General features: G+C 39.7%; 2 protein-coding genes across 2 annotated transcripts; one reads left to right on the top strand and one right to left on the bottom strand.

Moving 5' to 3' along the window:
- The first annotated feature begins 108 nt into the window (after window positions 1-108).
- On the top strand, window positions 109-9444 carry LOC140939208 (trimethylamine monooxygenase-like). Its single transcript, XM_073388777.1, has 4 exons — window positions 109-275; window positions 3685-3849; window positions 5825-6581; window positions 9177-9444. The coding sequence occupies exons 1-4, from the start codon at window positions 110-112 to the stop codon at window positions 9442-9444; spliced, it is 1356 nt and encodes a 451-aa protein (XP_073244878.1). The 5' UTR covers window position 109.
- A 1059-nt stretch (window positions 9445-10503) lies between these two features.
- On the bottom strand, window positions 10504-19453 carry LOC140937381 (caspase-7-like). The gene is made up of 4 exons (XM_073386936.1): window positions 19006-19453; window positions 15266-15424; window positions 14054-14836; window positions 10504-12678 (listed from the first exon to the last, which is right to left on the bottom strand). Exons 1-4 carry the CDS (start codon window positions 19409-19411, stop codon window positions 12467-12469), a joined length of 1560 nt encoding a protein of 519 aa, XP_073243037.1. The 5' UTR covers window positions 19412-19453; the 3' UTR covers window positions 10504-12466.
- Between the last annotated feature and the right edge of the window lie 318 nt (window positions 19454-19771).

Raw genomic sequence — 19771 nt, 5'->3', positions numbered from 1 at the left:
AGACAGAAATTATAGAAATTCTGCTTGAGTACGAAACTTAAACAGCAAGGTCACGAAATTTGTACATGCAGTCAGAATAACTGGGCTTTTTCTACTTTCTTAGCCGGAAATGTATAAGGCAAAGCGTGTTTGTGTGATTGGTGCAGGACCCAGTGGAATGTCCGCTTTATATCAATTCAAGCAATTGGAAATGAAGGGCCAGGAAATTCCAGAGATAGTGTGCTTTGAAAAACAGTCTGAGTGGGGTGGTCTCTGGAAATATTCATGGCGCACAGGTAAGGTTGCTATCGCGTTTTGGTGAGTTTTACGTTGACTGTAACTTTCGTTTGCCCAGGGTGCCTGTAGAGACTTTTCTTTCATATGAAAAAATAGATTATAGTCTCAAAGTCTCAAATTTTAGTCTCGTAGCTTTCTATTCTACCGCATAGTCTTTGTACATGGTTTCTGTTCATTCGGTCAAGTCCTTCTACCTAATAATCTGCGCAAAAGGTTTTTTCTTGCGGCTACGCCTCTCGTAGTTTCGGACTTTGGTAGACTTTCTGTCGGCCAATACCAAAGCCGTCCCGCCGCACGCGAGTAAAAAGCCTCTAGTACCCAGAGAATGTTCGTTCAACACTTTCTGAAAACGCCGTATCTTAAAATGATACAACATCACAATGAAAGAGTAGTCAAGACTGAATTGCTTAGTTTGTTGGAATCGAGTAACAAGTAGTACAGATTGAGGCGTAATATCATATCTGCATCTCATTTGTTATCGCAAACTTAGGACAGACATAGTTCCACATTTTCACTTATCTATTATTTGAATTTGTGTCTAGTCCCAGTTCCTTTTTTCGATATTAAGTCATAGAGCACGCATTCACTTCCTTGTCAATTTTACTGAACTGTTTGTTTTACGTTTGCTCCTTTTTCCTTGACGGGTGCTATTTATATGTTCAGGCAAAGACCGCTTATAATAAACGGGCCCTCGCCTCACATAGTGGTTAGTACGACCAGGAGTTGGCTCGGTATCCATCGCATCCCACCATTTTCTTTGAAAAGACTCTGGTGTTTATGTGCAAAAAGTTTCTTTCCGTTTCGTGACATGAATTTCATGTCGGTTTAGAAGGAAATTGGTGCATACGAACAGGTTGCAGTGTCTCGGTTCCTGTGATGAAAACGCGGCAAATTAAAAATGTGAACTGCGATCGTCGCCAAATAAACCCGAAAAAAGTTTCGGGATCTCAAACGGACTCGAAGCCATGGCCCCTGCTTTAGCGCTGCAGTGCTCCACCAATTTAGCTATGAAGATCCATGCATTGGGAGCAGGCCAATTTGTCGAGTTCGTTAATGGAATGAAATAATGAAGATGACGTAAAACAATAAAGTATATTCAAGCAATAACGTTTCTGTTCAAGGACTCTATAGAACTACTTTATAATAATAATTTAATAATTTACGAATTTATATAGCTCGTATTTACATTTGCTGATCAACAGCGCTTTACAATCATGTGTTGAAAAGAAAACGAAAATACATTACCGTGAGAATAAAATAAACTAAGTTACAAACTATAAAAAATACTTTTTAAAAAGATAGGTTTTAAGTCGAGATTTAAAACTGTTAAGTGATGTTGCTTGGCGAAGCTCCACAGGTAGCTCATTCCAGAGTTTCGGAGCTGCTGCTGAGAATGATCTTGCTCCCAATGTTGTAAGCATCTTTCCCTTGGGATGGTCCAATACGAGCTTACCAGTAGACCTAAGATTATATAATGAATTCGATTTTATACTAATAAGATCGCTAAGATAAGTTGGCGCTAGGCCATAAATACATTTGAAAGTCAAAAGTAAAATCTTATAGTCAATACGCAAAGAAACCGGCAGCCAGTGCAGTTCATAAAGCGCCGGTGTAATGTGAGAAAACTTTCCAATGCCAAGAATAAGTCTTGCTGCTGCATTTTGTACACGCTGTAATTTAGCGATCTGCACATTTGGTAAGCCAAACAATAAACCATTACAATAGTCAAGACGGCTGGTTATAAAAGCATGAACCAAAGTAATTAATGAATCTCTCGACAGGTATTTCTTAATACGTCTCAAGTTATGTAAATGATAAAATACCGCATTACTAGCCTTGTTTATATGATCAGTCATGCTTAAGTTGCTGTCAAACCACGATCCAAGGTTTCTAACACATGGGCTTGGGCTGATACGATTATTGCCCACAGTTATGGAACACGAATCTAATTTATCAAGCTGTTGTCGTGTGCCGACTAACAAAAACTCCGTTTTATCATCATTGATCATCAATCGATCTTGAATCATCCATTTCCTCACCGCGTCAATGCACTTTTCCATAGCTTGTATAGCATCAGCTTGAGCAGTGTTGCCGAGTGGTTTAAAACTCAGATACAGCTGCGTATCATCAGCGAAACAGTGAGCATCGGGAAGATAATGTTCCACGATCTTAAACAACTTGGACGCATATATTATGAATAGAAAAGGCCCTAAACATAAGCCTTGGGGTACCCCGCAGTTCAAGTCAAAAGGACGAGAAAGAACTTCATGTATAGAAACGCGCTGACTTCTATCAGACAAGTACGATCTAAACCAATTCAGAGCAGTCCCACGTATGCCAACCTCGTCAGATAGTCTCTCTAAAAGTATTCGATGATCAACAGTGTCAAAGGCAGCACTGAGATCTAATAAAATTAACATAGTGACATGTTGAGAGTTCATCTTTAACAAAATATCAAAACATTTCTCGGGGAAAATTAATATGCAAGAACTAATAAATGATTACCGCAAAGTTACAGTGCGACTACTCGCACCGGGGCACTTGGAGAAAAATTATCCAATCACGTCGTTTTTTGAAAATAAAAGATTCTCAAGCTTTTTTGCAAAAGGACCGGTAAAATTCAAGGTTCAATTATGCCACCTTTGAAAACTTTTAAAAGTTTTAAGATCAAATGGCTTAAAAACTATTTGATCTTACCTGACATCTCAGGAAAAGCGAGTTCAATTACTGTGAGAACGCAAGTTTTCATCAGTAAGTATATTGAAGCCCTGTCCGTCAAATTATCAACATTTACCGGTTCTTTGTGACGGACAGACGATTACGGTGGTCTGACCAATTTAATTTACCCTCATGAAATAAATGCGATGCCGAATTTTAAGCCTGGGGTCAAACTCTTACAAGTGTAGCTATTGTTTTCGGAGCCCGAAACAATGGCTAAACTTGTAAATTACACTTGTAAAAGTTTTATTAAATTGACCCCAGGTTAATACCATGTTGGTACTTAATTTCGCGATTTTGGCGAGACGAGACAGTATTTCGCAGGGGATGTTGGCGATTTTGAATAGGAACATATGAAAAGGGGCATTGAATTTCGCTAGGACTTTTCTTCGTGGGTCTTTATTTTTCCAATTTTTTTTTTTTAAATCAATGACTCGCGAAATTAAGTACCACTAAGGTATATGAAAATTATGAAAAGATGTTTCTTAAGTAACTGAATGGTATCCGTTCCCCTCAAACGGGGGACAAACCGATGACTTTCTTATAAATGAGTGGACGTCTATAACGCAACCTTATAGCAGAAGCAAGAAGGCATTTATCATGGCGATTTGTAATTCTGTGCCTACGTCAAATACCTGTCTTAGTCTTCTTCCTTAAGGAAATTATCGATTGACTTTAATTTTTTGTCAGATACCGATGAATACGGAGAACCAGTGCATGGAAGTATGTACCAGGGTCTGTGGACAAATGCTCCAAAGGAATGTTATGAATTTCCAGACTATACATTTGAGGATCACTTTGGAAAAACTATTCCATCGTATCCACCAAGGGAGGTTTTTCACGATTACCTGACAGGTAAGAATGTGCTTGAAAATTAATCCTATTTGGGCGGGTGAAACTTAGCCAGCGCTAGAATGCAGTTTAGTAGACCTCGGTATTGCTAATGACCTCTCTCTTCCGGCCCAAAGGTAAAAACGCTCAGTCACCTCGGTATCTGAAAACCTAGTCAACAAAATCACCTCCTTTACACAATCAGATTCTAGGGGGTAGGGGGGGGGGGGGGGGGGATTAAGAAACCTAAGGTCAACATAAAAAGGAAGTATAATTGGCCTTTTGTCTTCTTTACCTATTTTGGTAAAAAAAAGTGGGTACCTGTGACTTAAAACGGGCAACAAAAAAGGTCCAGCTTGTTTTGTAACATTTCTGCAAAACGAGTTGAATAGCGATGTTGCGCTTTTTACACACGTTCGGACCTGCCTAGCAACAAATAATTGCAAGGTTTTTTCCGGGGTGGTTAAACGCGCAAAATCGCAAATCAACTCGTAAAACAAGTTGCACTTTTTTTGTTAGCCGTTTTACCGTACCTTTAGGTCTTTCAAGAGGGTCTCAATGGGGTTAACCGATAGGCGTAAAACGGCCAAAAATTTAGTCGATAGCCGTAAAAATTGAAAAATTTTAACCGTTAGCCGTAAATAGGGTAAAAAAGAGTTAATCGTAAAGAAATTGTTCCCTAGATTTGCTACTTTTAAGGAAGGTACTAAACTCACTTATGGTTGCGTTTTTTATTTCGCGGCTAGTGTGGCACCGTACGCACGTTAGGTAAAGCGCCTTTTAGGTGAAGACCAAGACCCATTTCCATTTCCGCCGCTCTCTCGGGGAACTAAATTTTTTTTTCCATAGCGAAAGAGTGGCTTCTTGCAGGGGATTAATTTGCGATTTTCAGGAGGTCGTGCCCTCGACACACCAATGAAACAACACGAAGAGATCTCCCTGTTTGTAAAACAAGTTGCCGATAAACAACATTTCCCTGTTTTTCTCTGACGCTGCGGTAGACATTGCCATGCCTAGTCCCTGTACGGCGTCTTCCCACGCAATTTCGGTCAAGACATTTCGGTGGCGAACTCGCTCGGACCACGTGAGTTAGGTGTTCGCGTGTGTGCTTTGCTTTTTCACAAAGATTATTTTGAAATTGACTATTGACATTTTTATGTGTAAAATAGTATTAGAAGTGGAATACTTTATAAAAAGTATGATCTATCAAATGTTAAATTTTTTCAAAAGAATAGCTTATTTCATATCCCGAGATCATCTTTATAAGACCTTTATTTTGCTTTAAAGATACAAAAAATACAGGGCCCAGTTGTTCGAACGCCGGTTAGCGCTAACCCGGGGTTAAATTTGAACCCGGGCTTCTCTTTCTTTTTATCAAAAGCACACTATTGGATAATTTTCGCTATTCTTTTTAGATTATCCAATCACCAAATTGTAGCCAAAGAGAATTAAATTGAATTTGCTTTTTAAGCTCTCATATCCGAGTTCAAATTTTGCACTAACCCTTGGTTAACTTAACCCAGCTTCGAACAACCCGGCCCAGGTTAATTAATATTTGACTTTTTGAAACAAAAGAAGTTAATTTTTAACTTTTTTGTTAACCGTAACTGAAAAAAATTAGCCGATAGCCGTAAAAGAGCCAAAATTTTAGCCGATAACCGTAAATGCCACCACCCCATTGAGACCCTCTTTCAAGTATATGCATGCGGCAGTAATACTGATGCAGCTGTTGTGGAGCTGTTGTGGAAGTGAGAATCTGACCTAACCTTAACCTCTACCGGTAGTCACTATCCCACGCATCTTAGCTGTTCTAATGTACTCTAATCTCTTTGTAATTTATCCGCACAAAAGAAAAACTATACGGACGTAGCGTACAACTGAAATGGCAGTGGCTCAGAGTTATGGTGTGTTTATTACAGGACGTTTGCGTCCACATTGCTGAGATTGAATGTTTATTCATTATTTTACTTAAAATTTTAGCAAACGTTTTCTTTCCCAGGTCGGTGGTCTAACAGCAATCTTCGCCCTTGGATTCACTTCAGCCATGTTGTTCGTCAAGTTACCTACAACGATTCTACCGACGACTTTACTGTTGTCGTCAAAAACCTTTCAGAAGACAAGGTCCTTCCGGCTGAGAGATTTGACTACGTCATTGTAGCAACTGGGCATTACTCTACTCCCAACATCCCTTTCTTCACTGGAATTGAGAGGTTCCCTGGTCGAGTAATTCACTCACACAGCTTCAGAAATGCCTCTCACTTCAAAGGCAAAAGAGTTCTTGTCATTGGTTCCAGCTACTCAGCAGAAGACATCGCTGTCCAGTGTCTTAAGTACGGCGCTGATAATATCATTTGCTGTTGGCGAACACTACCGATGGGATTCAAATGGCCCCCACAGATAACAGAAAAGCCACTGCTCACCAAGCTGGAAGGAAGCACAGTCCATTTTAAGGATGGTAGCACGGCAGAGGTTGATGACATCATACTCTGCACAGGCTACCATTACTTCTTTCCTTTTTTGGAAGATCGTCTGCGCCTGAAATCCCGCAATGTTTGGTACCCTGAGGGACTTTACAAGTCGATTCTCTGGACCCAGGGTGGAAATAACAAGGTTCTGTACATAGGGATACTTAATCAAATATACAGTTTTACCATGTTTGATGTTCAAGCAAAGTGGGTGGTGAATTATATCATGGGGGAACTAAAGCTTCCCGATAATCAAGAAATGGAAAGTGATAGCAGGAAGTGGATTACCAGGTACTTATTCGATTTAGGTGACTCTCTACAGACAGTCCTTATTATGGGAGATCTACAATCCCGGACAAAACTACTTGAGAACGTTTTTTCGTAATGCGCACTACCTAACGCAACAAAACTATTTCCAAATCAGCGGCTTTGCCTAAAGAAATTCCCTCTCCCAGTTCAAAGTTGCTTCCTACAAACGTCTAAGTTCCTTTTGAAGACACAAAAACACTGCTTCTAGGGGGAGAGAGGAAGGAAGAACTGTTACGGCTACGATGCGGTTTTTATCAAGCGTTTTGTCCAAGATTGTACAACAATTTCACTTGGTATTTATAGCAATATAAATGGGCTATTAGACAAAATGACCAGTACACTCTTATAAGTAGGGAGTACTCTCTTTTAGATAGGAAAGTGATGTTTAAATCTTGAGCAGAGCTGCGGACATTTGCAACACTCGAAGTGAAACCAAGATGTAAGTACCAGGGTGGCTGACGCAGGACCCGAGAGGAGGATAACGCCACGGGTTACTAAGTGATGCAGCCGCCTTTCCTTCTCCATTGCACTTCCAGCCTTAAGCGTAATGGTACGTCATAAGAAGGTCTTGCGCTAATCTCTGACTTTCTGGTGGTTTGCCTCACCCCTTCTGGGCCTTCCTTTAAGATTCTGCTTGTAGCGCATGCAAGGACGGCCTTAATTCCTTTTACCATCTTCTCGTGCGTTTGTCACTCATGAAATGAAAGGTAAGTCTACCAGTGGAGCTTGGACTTCATCAGCATTGCCCCAATAATTATTTTTTGGTAGTGGGATTTAAAGTTGGGGACATCATGTCAATGATTGTCCTGACATTAGATGCCTCTCACGAATCGCTGGGCACGCAGGTCTGCCCAGCTACTTTATGTGACGGCGGTTAAACTTCCGAGTCTCACAACCGTCCAGGAGGTAAGTGAAGACAACGGTACTGCATACCTTCAGATGGTGGGTCACGTTGTGGTAAATTTGAGTACCTTGATTTACATGAGTCTTCCAAATGCCTGCCTTGCCCGGTTCAGCCAAACCTCCATACAAACGGCACCTTAGGAGCAAAGTTAAGTGGCCGCTGTAGATGGTGATTAAACAGCAAATATATCCCCTAGGTCCCGGGGGTAGGTCGTCTCCTCTCCCGAGTTTTCCTGAGGGAGGGGCGACGTCTGTACACAGGCTACCGGGAGGCGAGCCGCCGGGACCAAAATGTGGCCGATGTTAAAGGTTCGACTGTACGGTAGACACATTTCTGTTCTTTATCGTCCATATGAATTGCCGCTGATTTATTACGTCTGTATGTCGTCGGGTCTGTGTGTTTTCAAGGGAAAATCGTAGTCAGTGAGAGCTTCGTAGTCAATTCGTGTCCTGGATTCTACCGTGAGATAGCGAAGACCAAATATGGATCCATGAACCTCTTACCAATTCTACTCGGTTTCTTGGATAGCTTGGATTTCATGCTTGTCAGGCACGGTGACAAACCCCCAGGAACGTCTGCGTTGGAGGCTAAGATTAAAGCGTTTTAAGCCAGATCCGGTGCGGCCTTGCTTCACCAAATTGCTAATCTCGGAAGTGTGGGACTCTCAGCCATTTGAGATAACTTGCTTGTCATGCTAGTATGGATGATACTGAGGTTTCCCCTTGAACGCGTTCAAGGCCTAAATATGGTCGATGAGCTCGATTTATGATACATTTCTCTAGCTTGCGCTTAGCGCATTTAAACATCTGATGGCGTCATTAGTTTATTATGATACAATTTAAAGAGCCCAGCAATTGACTCTTCATTTAAGGGGCAGCGTGGCCGAGCAATAAGAGCCTTGGGCTTGCAATCGAGAGGCAAAGACTTCAAGCCTCGCCCTGAATTCTAGGTGGATTTGTTTACGGTACTCCCGAGTTCAAATCCTCGGCAAAATGCAATCTAGTTTAGCTCCAGCCAGTTGGGATTTTTTGATCCTGTAATGTTTGATTTTCATTATTTGGTTCAGTCATTTGTTCAGTCCTAGCCAGCCTTAGTGCTATAAACGCTGCCGAAGGTAAACAAAATAATTATTTTCATTTATTTACCTTATTTACTTTTTTAATTGATTTTCACTGGTAGTATGACGTATGGTTACCTTACGGTATTGTAATTCATTTACCCACTGAGCAGTTAAGAGTTCATAAGAACTCGGTGAAACGTGTCCGTGCGTTCCAGATCGAATTAGAATTTGGAAGTGTTGGTTGAGAACCGGAGTACCCGGAGATAAACCTCTCGGAGCAAGGGAGAGAACCAACAACAAACTCAACCCACATTGGTGTCAACAACAGGATTTGATCCCGGTCCACATTGGTGTCGATTGGTGGGAGGCGAGTGCTCATACCACTGCGCCACCTTGCTCGCATGTAGGCCCAGTCGGCCATATGCCCACCTACCCCTCCCCTAAGCCAACATTAACACTTACTTCTCCTTTAGGGCAAAATGTTGGCTTAGGGGAGGGGTAGGTGGACAGATTCCCAGAAAAGTATAATGATTTTGCAAATTTCGGGACGGTTATTATGGGTTATTTTGTTTTCTGCATTTAATTTTCATTTTTATGTGACTTTTGTCAACAGGATGGGCGACATCAAAAGTGTAGACGACACTATCGACTACCAGACAGCTTATGTTGCGGAAATTGCTAATGAGTCCAACTACGGCCACGATATAGATGTATCAGAGATGCTTCATGCCTGGAACAATTACAAACAGGACCACATTACCACCTACAGAAACCAAAGTTTTACAAGCAAGTATACTGGAAACAAGGCCCCGCTTCCGTTCACTCCATTTATGGAAGAGTTTGACGATTCATTGGAGCACTTTCTTAACTCTGAGCAGTGAATTGTCAGTTTCCATAACCACTTTATAACAGTATATTTAATTTATCGAAAGGACAATCAAGGTGTACTGCGACATGACAGACAGTCACCCCATGCAATCCTGAATATGTATCTTCGTCTGTAGATGTTTATGATATTTCTTTTCGAGGAATAGGGAATAAAAAGGGGCTATAAACGTAAAAGACCGTTGTCTTTATACTGATACAAAGGTTTTCAAATGGGTTCTACGATTCATTCTGAGTGAATCACGACGATAGGTTACGGGCCACAAATTATTCAACCATCAGGCACACGTTTCGCTAATTGTTCCCCGTTTCAACACTTGCTACATAAAAGAGTCAGCCGCGTATAGGGGTTCAGTCCTATGGAACACAGTAACCTAGAACCTGCGATGCGAGAACATTAGGTTATGACGTCAGCGTACGCCCGCCCATAAAGACTGACAGGGAGGGACACCAGTGAACGACAAAAGTGCTTCTGCAAGGGAGGGGACGGGGGAGTTCAAAACATGCAGCTTTGCGTTTGTCTAGGAGAATAAATAACCAGTTCATTCAAAAGCATTGAAGTTTCTTTTGTTTGGGTAACGACAAAAAACTTTCAAAAATATATTTAACTTGGTCTAGGACCAATCTACCCTCAGATTGGTCAACGTTTTGACAGGTGTCATGCATAAAAGAGAATGTGACATCTGAAAGTTTGTTGACACGGTGTATTTCCTGTTGTTTCATGAAGAACAGTAGCACTGTCATTAAGACACTTATGTGCAGAAATGCATGCAATGGAGAAAAATCGCCAGAGGGCCGACGACTCAAATTGGATGCCAGAAGTGGCCCCTTGGAGGGTGGTGATTTAAGCGAAACTGGCAAAATTTGGCAAAAATGAGGAGAAATCGCCACGCCCCTTGGAGAGTGGCACAAACGGTGAAAAATAGCCAGAGAACTCCCAACGTCCAGAATGTGGCAAATATTCAAATTGAATGCCAAAAGTTGCCCCTTTAAATTAGATAACTAAAGAGGTCCCTATAACTGTAAGGCAACATTTATAAAATACAACTGAAATCAAATCTATCAGAAAACGTCTTTACTTAACTGTGAGGCAACATTTATCAAATACAACTTGATCAAATATATCAGAAAACAATGAATGCAAGTCGTTTCGGTTAAGATTACGATCTTAACTTAATTTAGGTCAACCCAAATTAGAGTTTCGTTTGTCTCATGAAAGTTTGACGTTTGGCCTGGGCCTAAAAAGACTACAAAGGTTTCTCCCAATAAAAATTTTCCTTGGAGTGTCTCAGTTGGCTATCACTTGCTCATAGGATAGCTTTCTTCAGGGGCACCCAACGAAAATATAGTTCAAAACCACAAACACATAGCATTGTTGAACGTATTTTAGTATTTAAACGGTAAATAGGCATATTTTTATCCCCTAAAAATTTTTCATCTGTTCGGAATTCCTAGCTGAAAGTCTAGTGATCCGAAAATTATAGGGATCAAAACTTATCTTTTCGAAAAATTCAGCCAGAAAATAGGCTCTCGAAGATTCTAGGTGACCTTTTTAGGGTAAAAATCCCTTAAAAATGGGCAATTATACCATTTTTTAGACGTTCGAAAATCCTAGGAGAGGCAGGCAAGCAAGAAATTTTACAACAAATGTTCCGAAAATTCTAGATATCAAATCGTCTACCGAACAGATATTTTCCAAAAATTGCCGTTGGGTGCCCCTGTTTCTTTCAAATGCTATACAGTGTTTGTTTCCATTGGGTTCTTTTCCACTCCATGCTAACTGGGCAAAAACTGACAGCTCAATCAACTGACTGCAATCTCTTCCTTTTCCTTACCCCACCTCAGAGCCCCCTACCATGTGTAGCAAGCGCTTGGAAGTAATGGGCACAAGAGAGAACAAGGCACGCGAGAGAGACACACGAGAGGAAAGGTGTTTCCCTCGTGTGCCCTGTTTTTTCTCGCACCCATTACTTCCAAGGACCTGCTACCCACAGCCTCACCCCCAGACGGCTTTCTCACAGGCTACAAATGTTGCAATAACTCTTACCCGTATTGACTCCAAAGAAAATCATGTTTACAAAAATTCCTATTAATGACAATTGTCCTTTAATTCAATTACTCTGTATTTTAACCGCCTATTTTCTACTTAAATTCTAATCCTTCAATTGAATATTAATTTTTCAGGAAAGTTTATTGTGTTATGTTAGCAATCATAACAAAGATCAGGACACACGAGCAAGCCACAATACATTGCTCTGGTAAATGGGTGCTTTGGCGAATTTCTGTTTGAGTTTAGGCTGTATTCACACCATACCAGACAGCTTTTTGGTGCCGACCCAAAAAGCTCTCTGGTAAAGTATGAACACCTTTTCGATGTGTGACTCTCTGCTTTAGGGCCTGTTTACATGGAGGTGGGAGACCCCAGGTAGGTGAGGTAACCTGCAGCAGGTCACCCCACTTATCATGTAAAAGTGATCAAATTACAATGAGAGATCATATGGACAGGTAGGTTACCTCACCTACCTGGGGTCCCTCACCTCTATGTAAAGAGACCCTAAGAAATGGGCATGGCGCAGCTTCGCTTTGTTACAGAAATCAGGCCGAATTAAATAATTCTTACTTGTGAATAGAAGCCCTATCTGGTATGGTTTTAGGTCGATGTAAAAGTTAACGGTACAATGTGAACATAGCCTTAGTTTTCTCATGCCTACAATTATTGGCTAGCCTCCACACAGAATTCCCTGTTGTCTTTGCTGCCTATGGAAAAGCGACAGCATTGTGCAAACATTCCTTTTCGTCATGAAACAAAGGAAATGGAGACATCTTCACGCAGGCTAATAATATTGGCTTTTACCTTGCAACACCATAACATCTCAGAAATAGTAATACAGTGTTCACAGTTTTCTGAGTTTCACAGTACAAGTGACACTCATGCTCGTTGCCTGTGTTCTAACTTCTAAGAAATTTCTGCTAGTTTTACTTTGTAAGAACAGTACTTTTACCCACTCAGTATGTCCTTCAGTTATTATTGAAGTAGATGCGTCGTCTCAGTGTGACAACTGGGGCTGGGCACTGCTTATATCCAGCTCTTGTATAGGCCTCAGACACCTCATCATTAACTTTTACCATCATGGATGTCACATCATATCTCTCGCAGAACTTTCTGAAAACTTCACATAGCTTAGAAATGTACCAGGAGCCATGAACTTGGCTTCGCCAGCTGACATAACCTGAGATGAGACATAAAAATCAACTTTCCAATGTTTCTCTCCATGACTGTAAAAGTGTATACAGGTAATGATGTTTATGGCTGCAAAACTATTCATAGTATGGCAGTATATACACCTTACTCCAAAATGGCCAATTTTATTATTCTTTTGTCTTCATGATAATTGGCCCTGAATGCAGTGATCACTTCAAGTAATTTTTTCAGTTATGACTGTTTTTCAATAGTTCATGGCATTTACATTTGATTTTTTGTCTTTTGCTTGTCCTTCGTAAACAATAGCTGAAAGAATACAATTGTCAACTTATCAGCACTCTTTGACCAGATTCCTGAGAAATCTACATTATCAGTATGCAGTTTTTGAGGCTGAATTAGCAAACCTCTCTACCGCGAAACGTAGCAAGCAGTGAGGAGAAAGGAGAAACAACTGTATTTGCAGGCTGGGGTCTAATTATCATAAATTTAAAAAGAAAGTAGCACAGTCAGACCTGTGTTAAGCAGACCTCTATTTAGCAGTCACCCTCTTTTAAGCGGTCACTTACCAAAATCCTGGAAATCATTTCCCTTAATTACTGTAAAACTGACCTGTATTAAGCAGTCACCTTTTCCGACGTCCCAACAACTTATTTTTTATTGTTTTCATCTCTATTAAACAGTCACTTTGAGAAGACGTACCGCAACAGGTCACACTGTGTATGGCCTCAAGTGGTCTTTAACATTTTACTTTTCGCTCAAGAAGAGGTAGGAACAGGTAGGGGTCAATTTGTCGTGTGACAGATAATTTCCTCTTTAACTACCTTCATATTCTTGAATAACTCTAACGTTTGTCAAACTTGTATTAAACAGTCAACCAATCAGATCAACAACCAGAGTATAATACCATAAACTGACGTGATACAACTCACTTTGACTCTGAAGATGACTACCGCACAGGTTTTCGACACATCAGTCACTGTCAACAACAACGGTCCTATTCAGGACTATGGTCACCTGGACGATCTAACTCAACCTACTTTTGAAATAACTCCTGGGTTCAAACCTTTCACAGTCAACCTCTATTAAGCGGTCGGTAAGTCATTCCCAAAAAGAGACTGCTTAATACAGGTTTGACTGTATTATAAAAGTGGAAATGATCCTCGCAGTAAAGTAAGAGAGTAGTTTTGTCATCAATTTGGAATGAGGTGCATTATACCTTTTAGTGCAGTTGTTTAGACCAGTGTATACTGTACAATCTATTTGCAGACAAAAGTCCTTTCAGTTTCTTCTGTTTCTCAAATATGATTGGTCACACACATTTAAAACACACATTTTGAACACTTATTTGGCATTCAATAATTCTTTCAGTTCTTCACAGAGTAATAAAATTCTAAACAAAATACCTGGAGGTGTGGCATAGCCAAGGAGGAAGTGACTTTCATTAGGTTCAGCATTATGCCGCATTGCCTCCTCAGAACTTATTTCTGCTGCATCAGCCTGTAACTGTGCCCCTCTATCAAAATTCCTGCCTCTGCAAGCTTGGATAAAGAACAGCTTGGGTTTACTGGCAAGGGAAGGGCACGCGACTCCCTTAAAAAGGGCTGTTATATCTTGAATTTCAACAAGCTCACAGTCTGTACCAAAAATTCCACCATTTTCCCCATGACTGAGGAGGCAACAAACAAAACAGTCATATTGACTGTGATCTTTGGTTGAAATTTCTCTCAGAACATTGTACACGTCTTGTGACTCAAGATCCCGTTTTAAAATCACTTCAAAATTTAAAAACTGCCAGAGCTCTTGAAGGTGCTGAACATCTTGCTCATTTCCTTGTCTGTCCCGCAGGTACGGATTCGCCACAAAGTGCTCATTGCTAATGATCAGAGCAATTCCACGTGGACGCTGTGTCATGGGATAGGAAGGCATTGCCTCCACCTCGTCAACTCCAAACCCCTGCAATTGCTCAACTAGATCTGCTTGATTTGGCATTGCTTGGACAGGGAAGCGTGGCTCAGAATTTGCAGGCCGAGGTTTGGTAAATGCAGCTGGAGACAGCAAAGGAATATTTGGTGCTCTTGACTCATGCGTAACTGGCTGCTTTTCCGTTACTAATCCGGGAAGCTGTGATGGTCCTGGCCTGTTCATTACAGGGCGTTGCGTGATGCCACTTGCACTAGTTACACCCCCTAAATTTTATAAAGAAACAAAAAAGAAAAAAATTTCCATATATCAAAGATCTAAAAAACACAGTCATCAAATCAACAAGATCATAGGTTACATGTAGGTGCAAATGGGCAGTGTCCTCTTTTTCTTCAAAGCTATCTTCAATGGTTATTTTGCCCTCTGTGCATGCCTAAACTTGGAAATTATGTTAAACTTTGGCATCAGGAACAAAAGCCAGTGTAGTGTTTGTAAACTTGTAAACAACATTTTTTTTAGTTTTTGCTCTTTATGCCAGATACTGTAATTAATTAAGTACAAGGCGAATAAAGGTATTGTTGTTGTTGTTGTTGTTGTTAGAAAACAGAGTTGAGAAAATCTCCAGGGACAAATGGGTTAACGTTCAAAGTCTATTAAATAGATGTTTTTTCATGTACTACATATTGGTAATTTACCATCTCCTTGAAATTTTCTAACTTTCTCTGCTAAATCTCTGCGATGAATTTCCTGGAGCATATCTGCCAGATGGTTCAGATTGTTTGATCCAAGAGTTCCAACTTGAATCAAATGTTTAAACAGATCTTTTCCATTCTGAACTTTTTCATCAATTCCATCTGCAAAAAATTAAATACATGTTGTAGTTTAAAATGAAATTTGAGGTCAGGTGGTTTCAGCCTAGTTTGATTCTCAGTTTCCTTTACCTCCTACTCCCAATTACCCAAGATTATGAATAATGTCATCAATTTCCTCTGACTTCCAACCCTAATTATTCAAGATTATAAATAATATTATTAGGGTGGTTTGAAGAATGGACAGGCTTAGCTTGCTCCCAGGCCAGGATTCAAATTGAGAATCAAACAAGATTGAAACCATTTGAAACCACTTTTTAAAGCTAAATAAATAGTACTACAACAAACAGTGTAAATAACCAAGTAGGAGAACCATTGACTATCAATTTACTAAATGTTTTGGTAATTACAGTAACAACTAAGCCAAGATTGTGCATTAGATAATTCTATTTAAATGCTATTTTGCACCTTATTATTATTATTATTATTATTATTATTATTATTATTATTATTATTTTTGCTGAAGACTTCGTAAGCACGCATACTAACTTGTGAGTTGACACGAGCTTCACTCACTGTTTGTTTCAATTTGAAAAATAGTTTAGCCATTGTGTATAACTGTTCTTGGAAGAGAATTAGGTCATTTCTATCATAGGAATTGAACATAATAATTTTTTCACGTTGAATTTAACAGACCCTGCATGTTAAATTGATAAAAGGCAATATTGGAAAACCAATCAATAAATCGATAACTATCGATCAGTTGGAATCAATGTTATTGATCAATCAAAAGAAAATGATACTTACATGCCTTGAAGTTGTAAGTTTATCGATTCTATCAGTTTTATCAGATTTAACAATAGTTTTAGAATAGACTGACATAAAGCACCGCTCAGAACATTGAAACCTAGAGAGTTCAGCCAACGTACTTGAAAGTGGATAAAGTTCAGTGTCCATGTTTGCAAGACCTCAGTACAGTGGAACCTCGATTAAGCAGACCCCCAATTCAGCAGACACCCTCTATTCAGGGCTTCTGATATTTCGCGCAGTCATGGAGCTGCGAAATTCAGGTAAATCTGCGAAAGCCCGCAAAATTCACAAAAACACGCAAAATACCACGAAATTTGGTAGAAATATTATCAAATACATGTCTTTACAGCAATTTTGAAACTTGTCTCAGCTACTGGGGGTATTTTCTTGCCATAAACTCGCAAATTTATGTCAAAACTTTGTCACTGAAATGTGCAAACAATGTTCCGAAACTACCAGGCGAAGATTATGTTGCGAAAAACTGGGCACTAGCCATGATGTTAAAGGCTTTGCCATTGGTTCATTTCTGAAGCATATTGTTGTTGAAAGAGCAAATGATGACCTCTGTTAGAAAAACACTAAAAACACTGTCTGATCAGCGCAAAACCGATCGATTTCTAGCAAAATTTGCCCTGAAAATAACCACAAAATCCGCCGTTTTTTGACCAATTGCTTTTCTGCCAAGTTTGCCCTGAAAGTGAAATTCCCGCGAAATCGGCCCATTTTTCCGTGATTTTGTCCCTAAAAATCCCGTGAAATCTGACTTTTTTTCTGCGTCCTATCAGAAGCCCTGTCTATTAAGTGGACACTAAGCTGGGTCCCGAAATTAACATCTTATGTTTCCCTTTATAACGAACCCCTCTTGAGCGGACACCTCTGTTAAGCGGACCCGGACACAAAAATAAATCGCATTTGGCTAATTTCTATTGTTAAAAACCTCTATTAAGCAGACACTGGACTGAATTTACAATAGTAGTATTGGATTACATCCTTGAAATACGGAATGTGGTCGTTTAATGTTTTTGCATTTACAAACAAATTAAAGTTGGTAAAGAAAGGTAATGAACTTGAACTTGGAACTTTATCACAGTGCCGAGTAATCGTTGAATGTAAATCATTAACAAACATTTTGCGCAATTTTTACAAACCTCTAATAAGCGGACACCCTCTATTAAGTGGACACTTGGGAAGATCCCGAAGGTGTCTGCTTAATAGAGGTTTCACTGTATTTAATTACTTAAGTTAATCTCTACATGAATTTATCATTAAAACTTTTAAACAATAATATAAAATAAAAGTTTTTTTTAACTCGTGGATCACATATAGTGTAAGGAACGAGTTATTGTGGGCACTGTGATATGCAAATTTGTCACTCGGGTACAACGTAGACACTTCCTTAATTAGTCGGCTCACACGAGAATTCCCGATATAATAACAATAATTATTGTTAATCAATCGTTCTTGAAAGTCCCCACGATAAAGAAGTGCTGAGCGTGTATTGTGCCCAGAGCTTTTGATGTTATGATCTTGTAACTTTCATAGGATGGTAAGTTGTCTTCATGTGGACTTTGAATGTTTTAAATTAGCATCATGGCTAACTTGAAGACAGAATTTCATGAACTCTTGAAGCTTTTTGAGTCATCCACGAGATAAACATGACGAAGAGATCAGCAATTGCTTCTCGACTCCAAGCTCATGATTCTACCGTGAATCTCACAATTTTTTTTTATTTCTTCACACAACAAGACTCCCAATCTCATGGTTTTTAGGTAATTACTGTTCTGAAATGAAATCTTTCTTTGTTGAATGAAAACAGAAATGTTTACTGTTGCTGAATCGTAATTGATTCTACTCATGTACGTAAATGCAGAGAATTGCAAGCCGTACAACGCCGTCAGCAATAGACTTTGTGACAGTTTTGTGATACATTTAATAGCACTTTGTTGGCCATATATTTTTCAATGAAACGAGCTAACGTACAGATTTTACTGTCAAAACCCTGCTTATTTTCCTTGAGTATATCTTTCAATTCTTCATATATAAAGCCTACCAGCTTCAAACAGAGTCCACCGGCAGAATTTCATGGACCAAAACGTTAAACATAGTTAATTCAACATCACTGATCAACACTTGGTGTAGTGGCACAATAGATAATCTGATGGTGACTTTACACTTAAATGGCCTGGGGTTCGACTCCCGCCAGAAGAAACTTTTGTCTTTTTTTTGGTCGTTTTGTTTTTGTTTTCTTGGTTTAGTTTTTTTAAACATGTTTTTCCTTTTTTGACAGACTTAAATTATACCAGTAGTTATTGCACGTTCATTATTAACTATCATTTCTAGAGTAATTATTAATCCATGAGTTAGCAATAGGTACCCTTTGATTTAGACAAATGGTCAAAGGAAGTTGTTTCGTGTTGCTTTTGCATTCTGTTGAATATCTTTTTTGATATAATATGGCGATAAAACCAACATTTTTCGACGAAATCGATAGTTATCGATTACTCATATCAGATCCTTATGTCGACTTTTACTGATTCCCAATACAATCAATTGAGAATTGATCAATTGATTGTAATAGATTTTTTACTGAAAACTATCGATTATTCATTTTATCGATTAAACATGCCGGGGTTAGAATGATTCCTGTTTTGAATGGAGTCACCAACAGATCTGTTTCGCTATCAGTTAATGCAACTCCAAGTACAAGTGAACAGTCTGAACGATCATATTTTCAGGCTATTCAAATCACAATTTTTTCTTGGTCGTTGGATAGAGAGCTTTCTATAAGCAAGCACGCCCCATTTAAAAATACATACCCGGTAGATTAGCTACAAATTTCAGCGATTCGACGTTGTCCTTCGTCAATTCATCAGAAAGCTTCATCAAGAAAACCTTGTAACTTCCTTGCATTGGACCACTTGTTACAACAGGCGCCACCGCACTCTCCGTTTGCATAGTAGCATCTCCACTCGTGTTGATTTTCGCAGCTAAATCAGCTCTTCCAATCCTATTCAGCATGTTCACTAAGACGCTTAGATTCCCTGGTTTAATCAGCCGCTTGTGTAACATAAGTCGAAATAAGTCGTTCGAAGTTTGAGCTTTTTCAAGTTCCCCGAGTGGTATTTGTCCATGGCATAAATGCTTTAAATTTTGAAGGTCGTAAGCCCTCATTTCGTTAGATATTCTGTAAAGGAGAACATTTGTTTCTCCTTCATCGGCCATTTTTGGGGAGAAGACAGCAAGGGAGCAGAAATCGTTGAACAGCTTCAACACACTACTCCAGACTCAGCCATCTTGATGTTTCTCGGAACTATGGAGTGGCGACTGGGTACAAGGGAAGTTCCCATGACGTCATGGTCATGGGTGTAAACATGAGTGATTTCCCCTTTTTTCCCGGGATGATTTGCTCATCAGCTTATGCAAAGGAAGTGATCCCGCCCTTAAACAGTTGACGTCCTCTGTATTCAGCATGGTAGTTAGATCACTGAAGAGCCCTTATGGATGATGACGTCAGACTTGTTAGTTTTATCAGGGCTGGTTTTTTTCGGAGAGACTGAACGCCAACTGAACCACCACATTTCA

The sequence above is a fragment of the Porites lutea genome, chromosome 5, assembly GCF_958299795.1.
Source record: "Porites lutea chromosome 5, jaPorLute2.1, whole genome shotgun sequence".
NCBI lineage: Eukaryota > Metazoa > Cnidaria > Anthozoa > Scleractinia > Poritidae > Porites > Porites lutea.
Note: the sequence above shows the minus strand (reverse complement) of the source record. Positions and strands in the feature narration are given on the sequence as shown.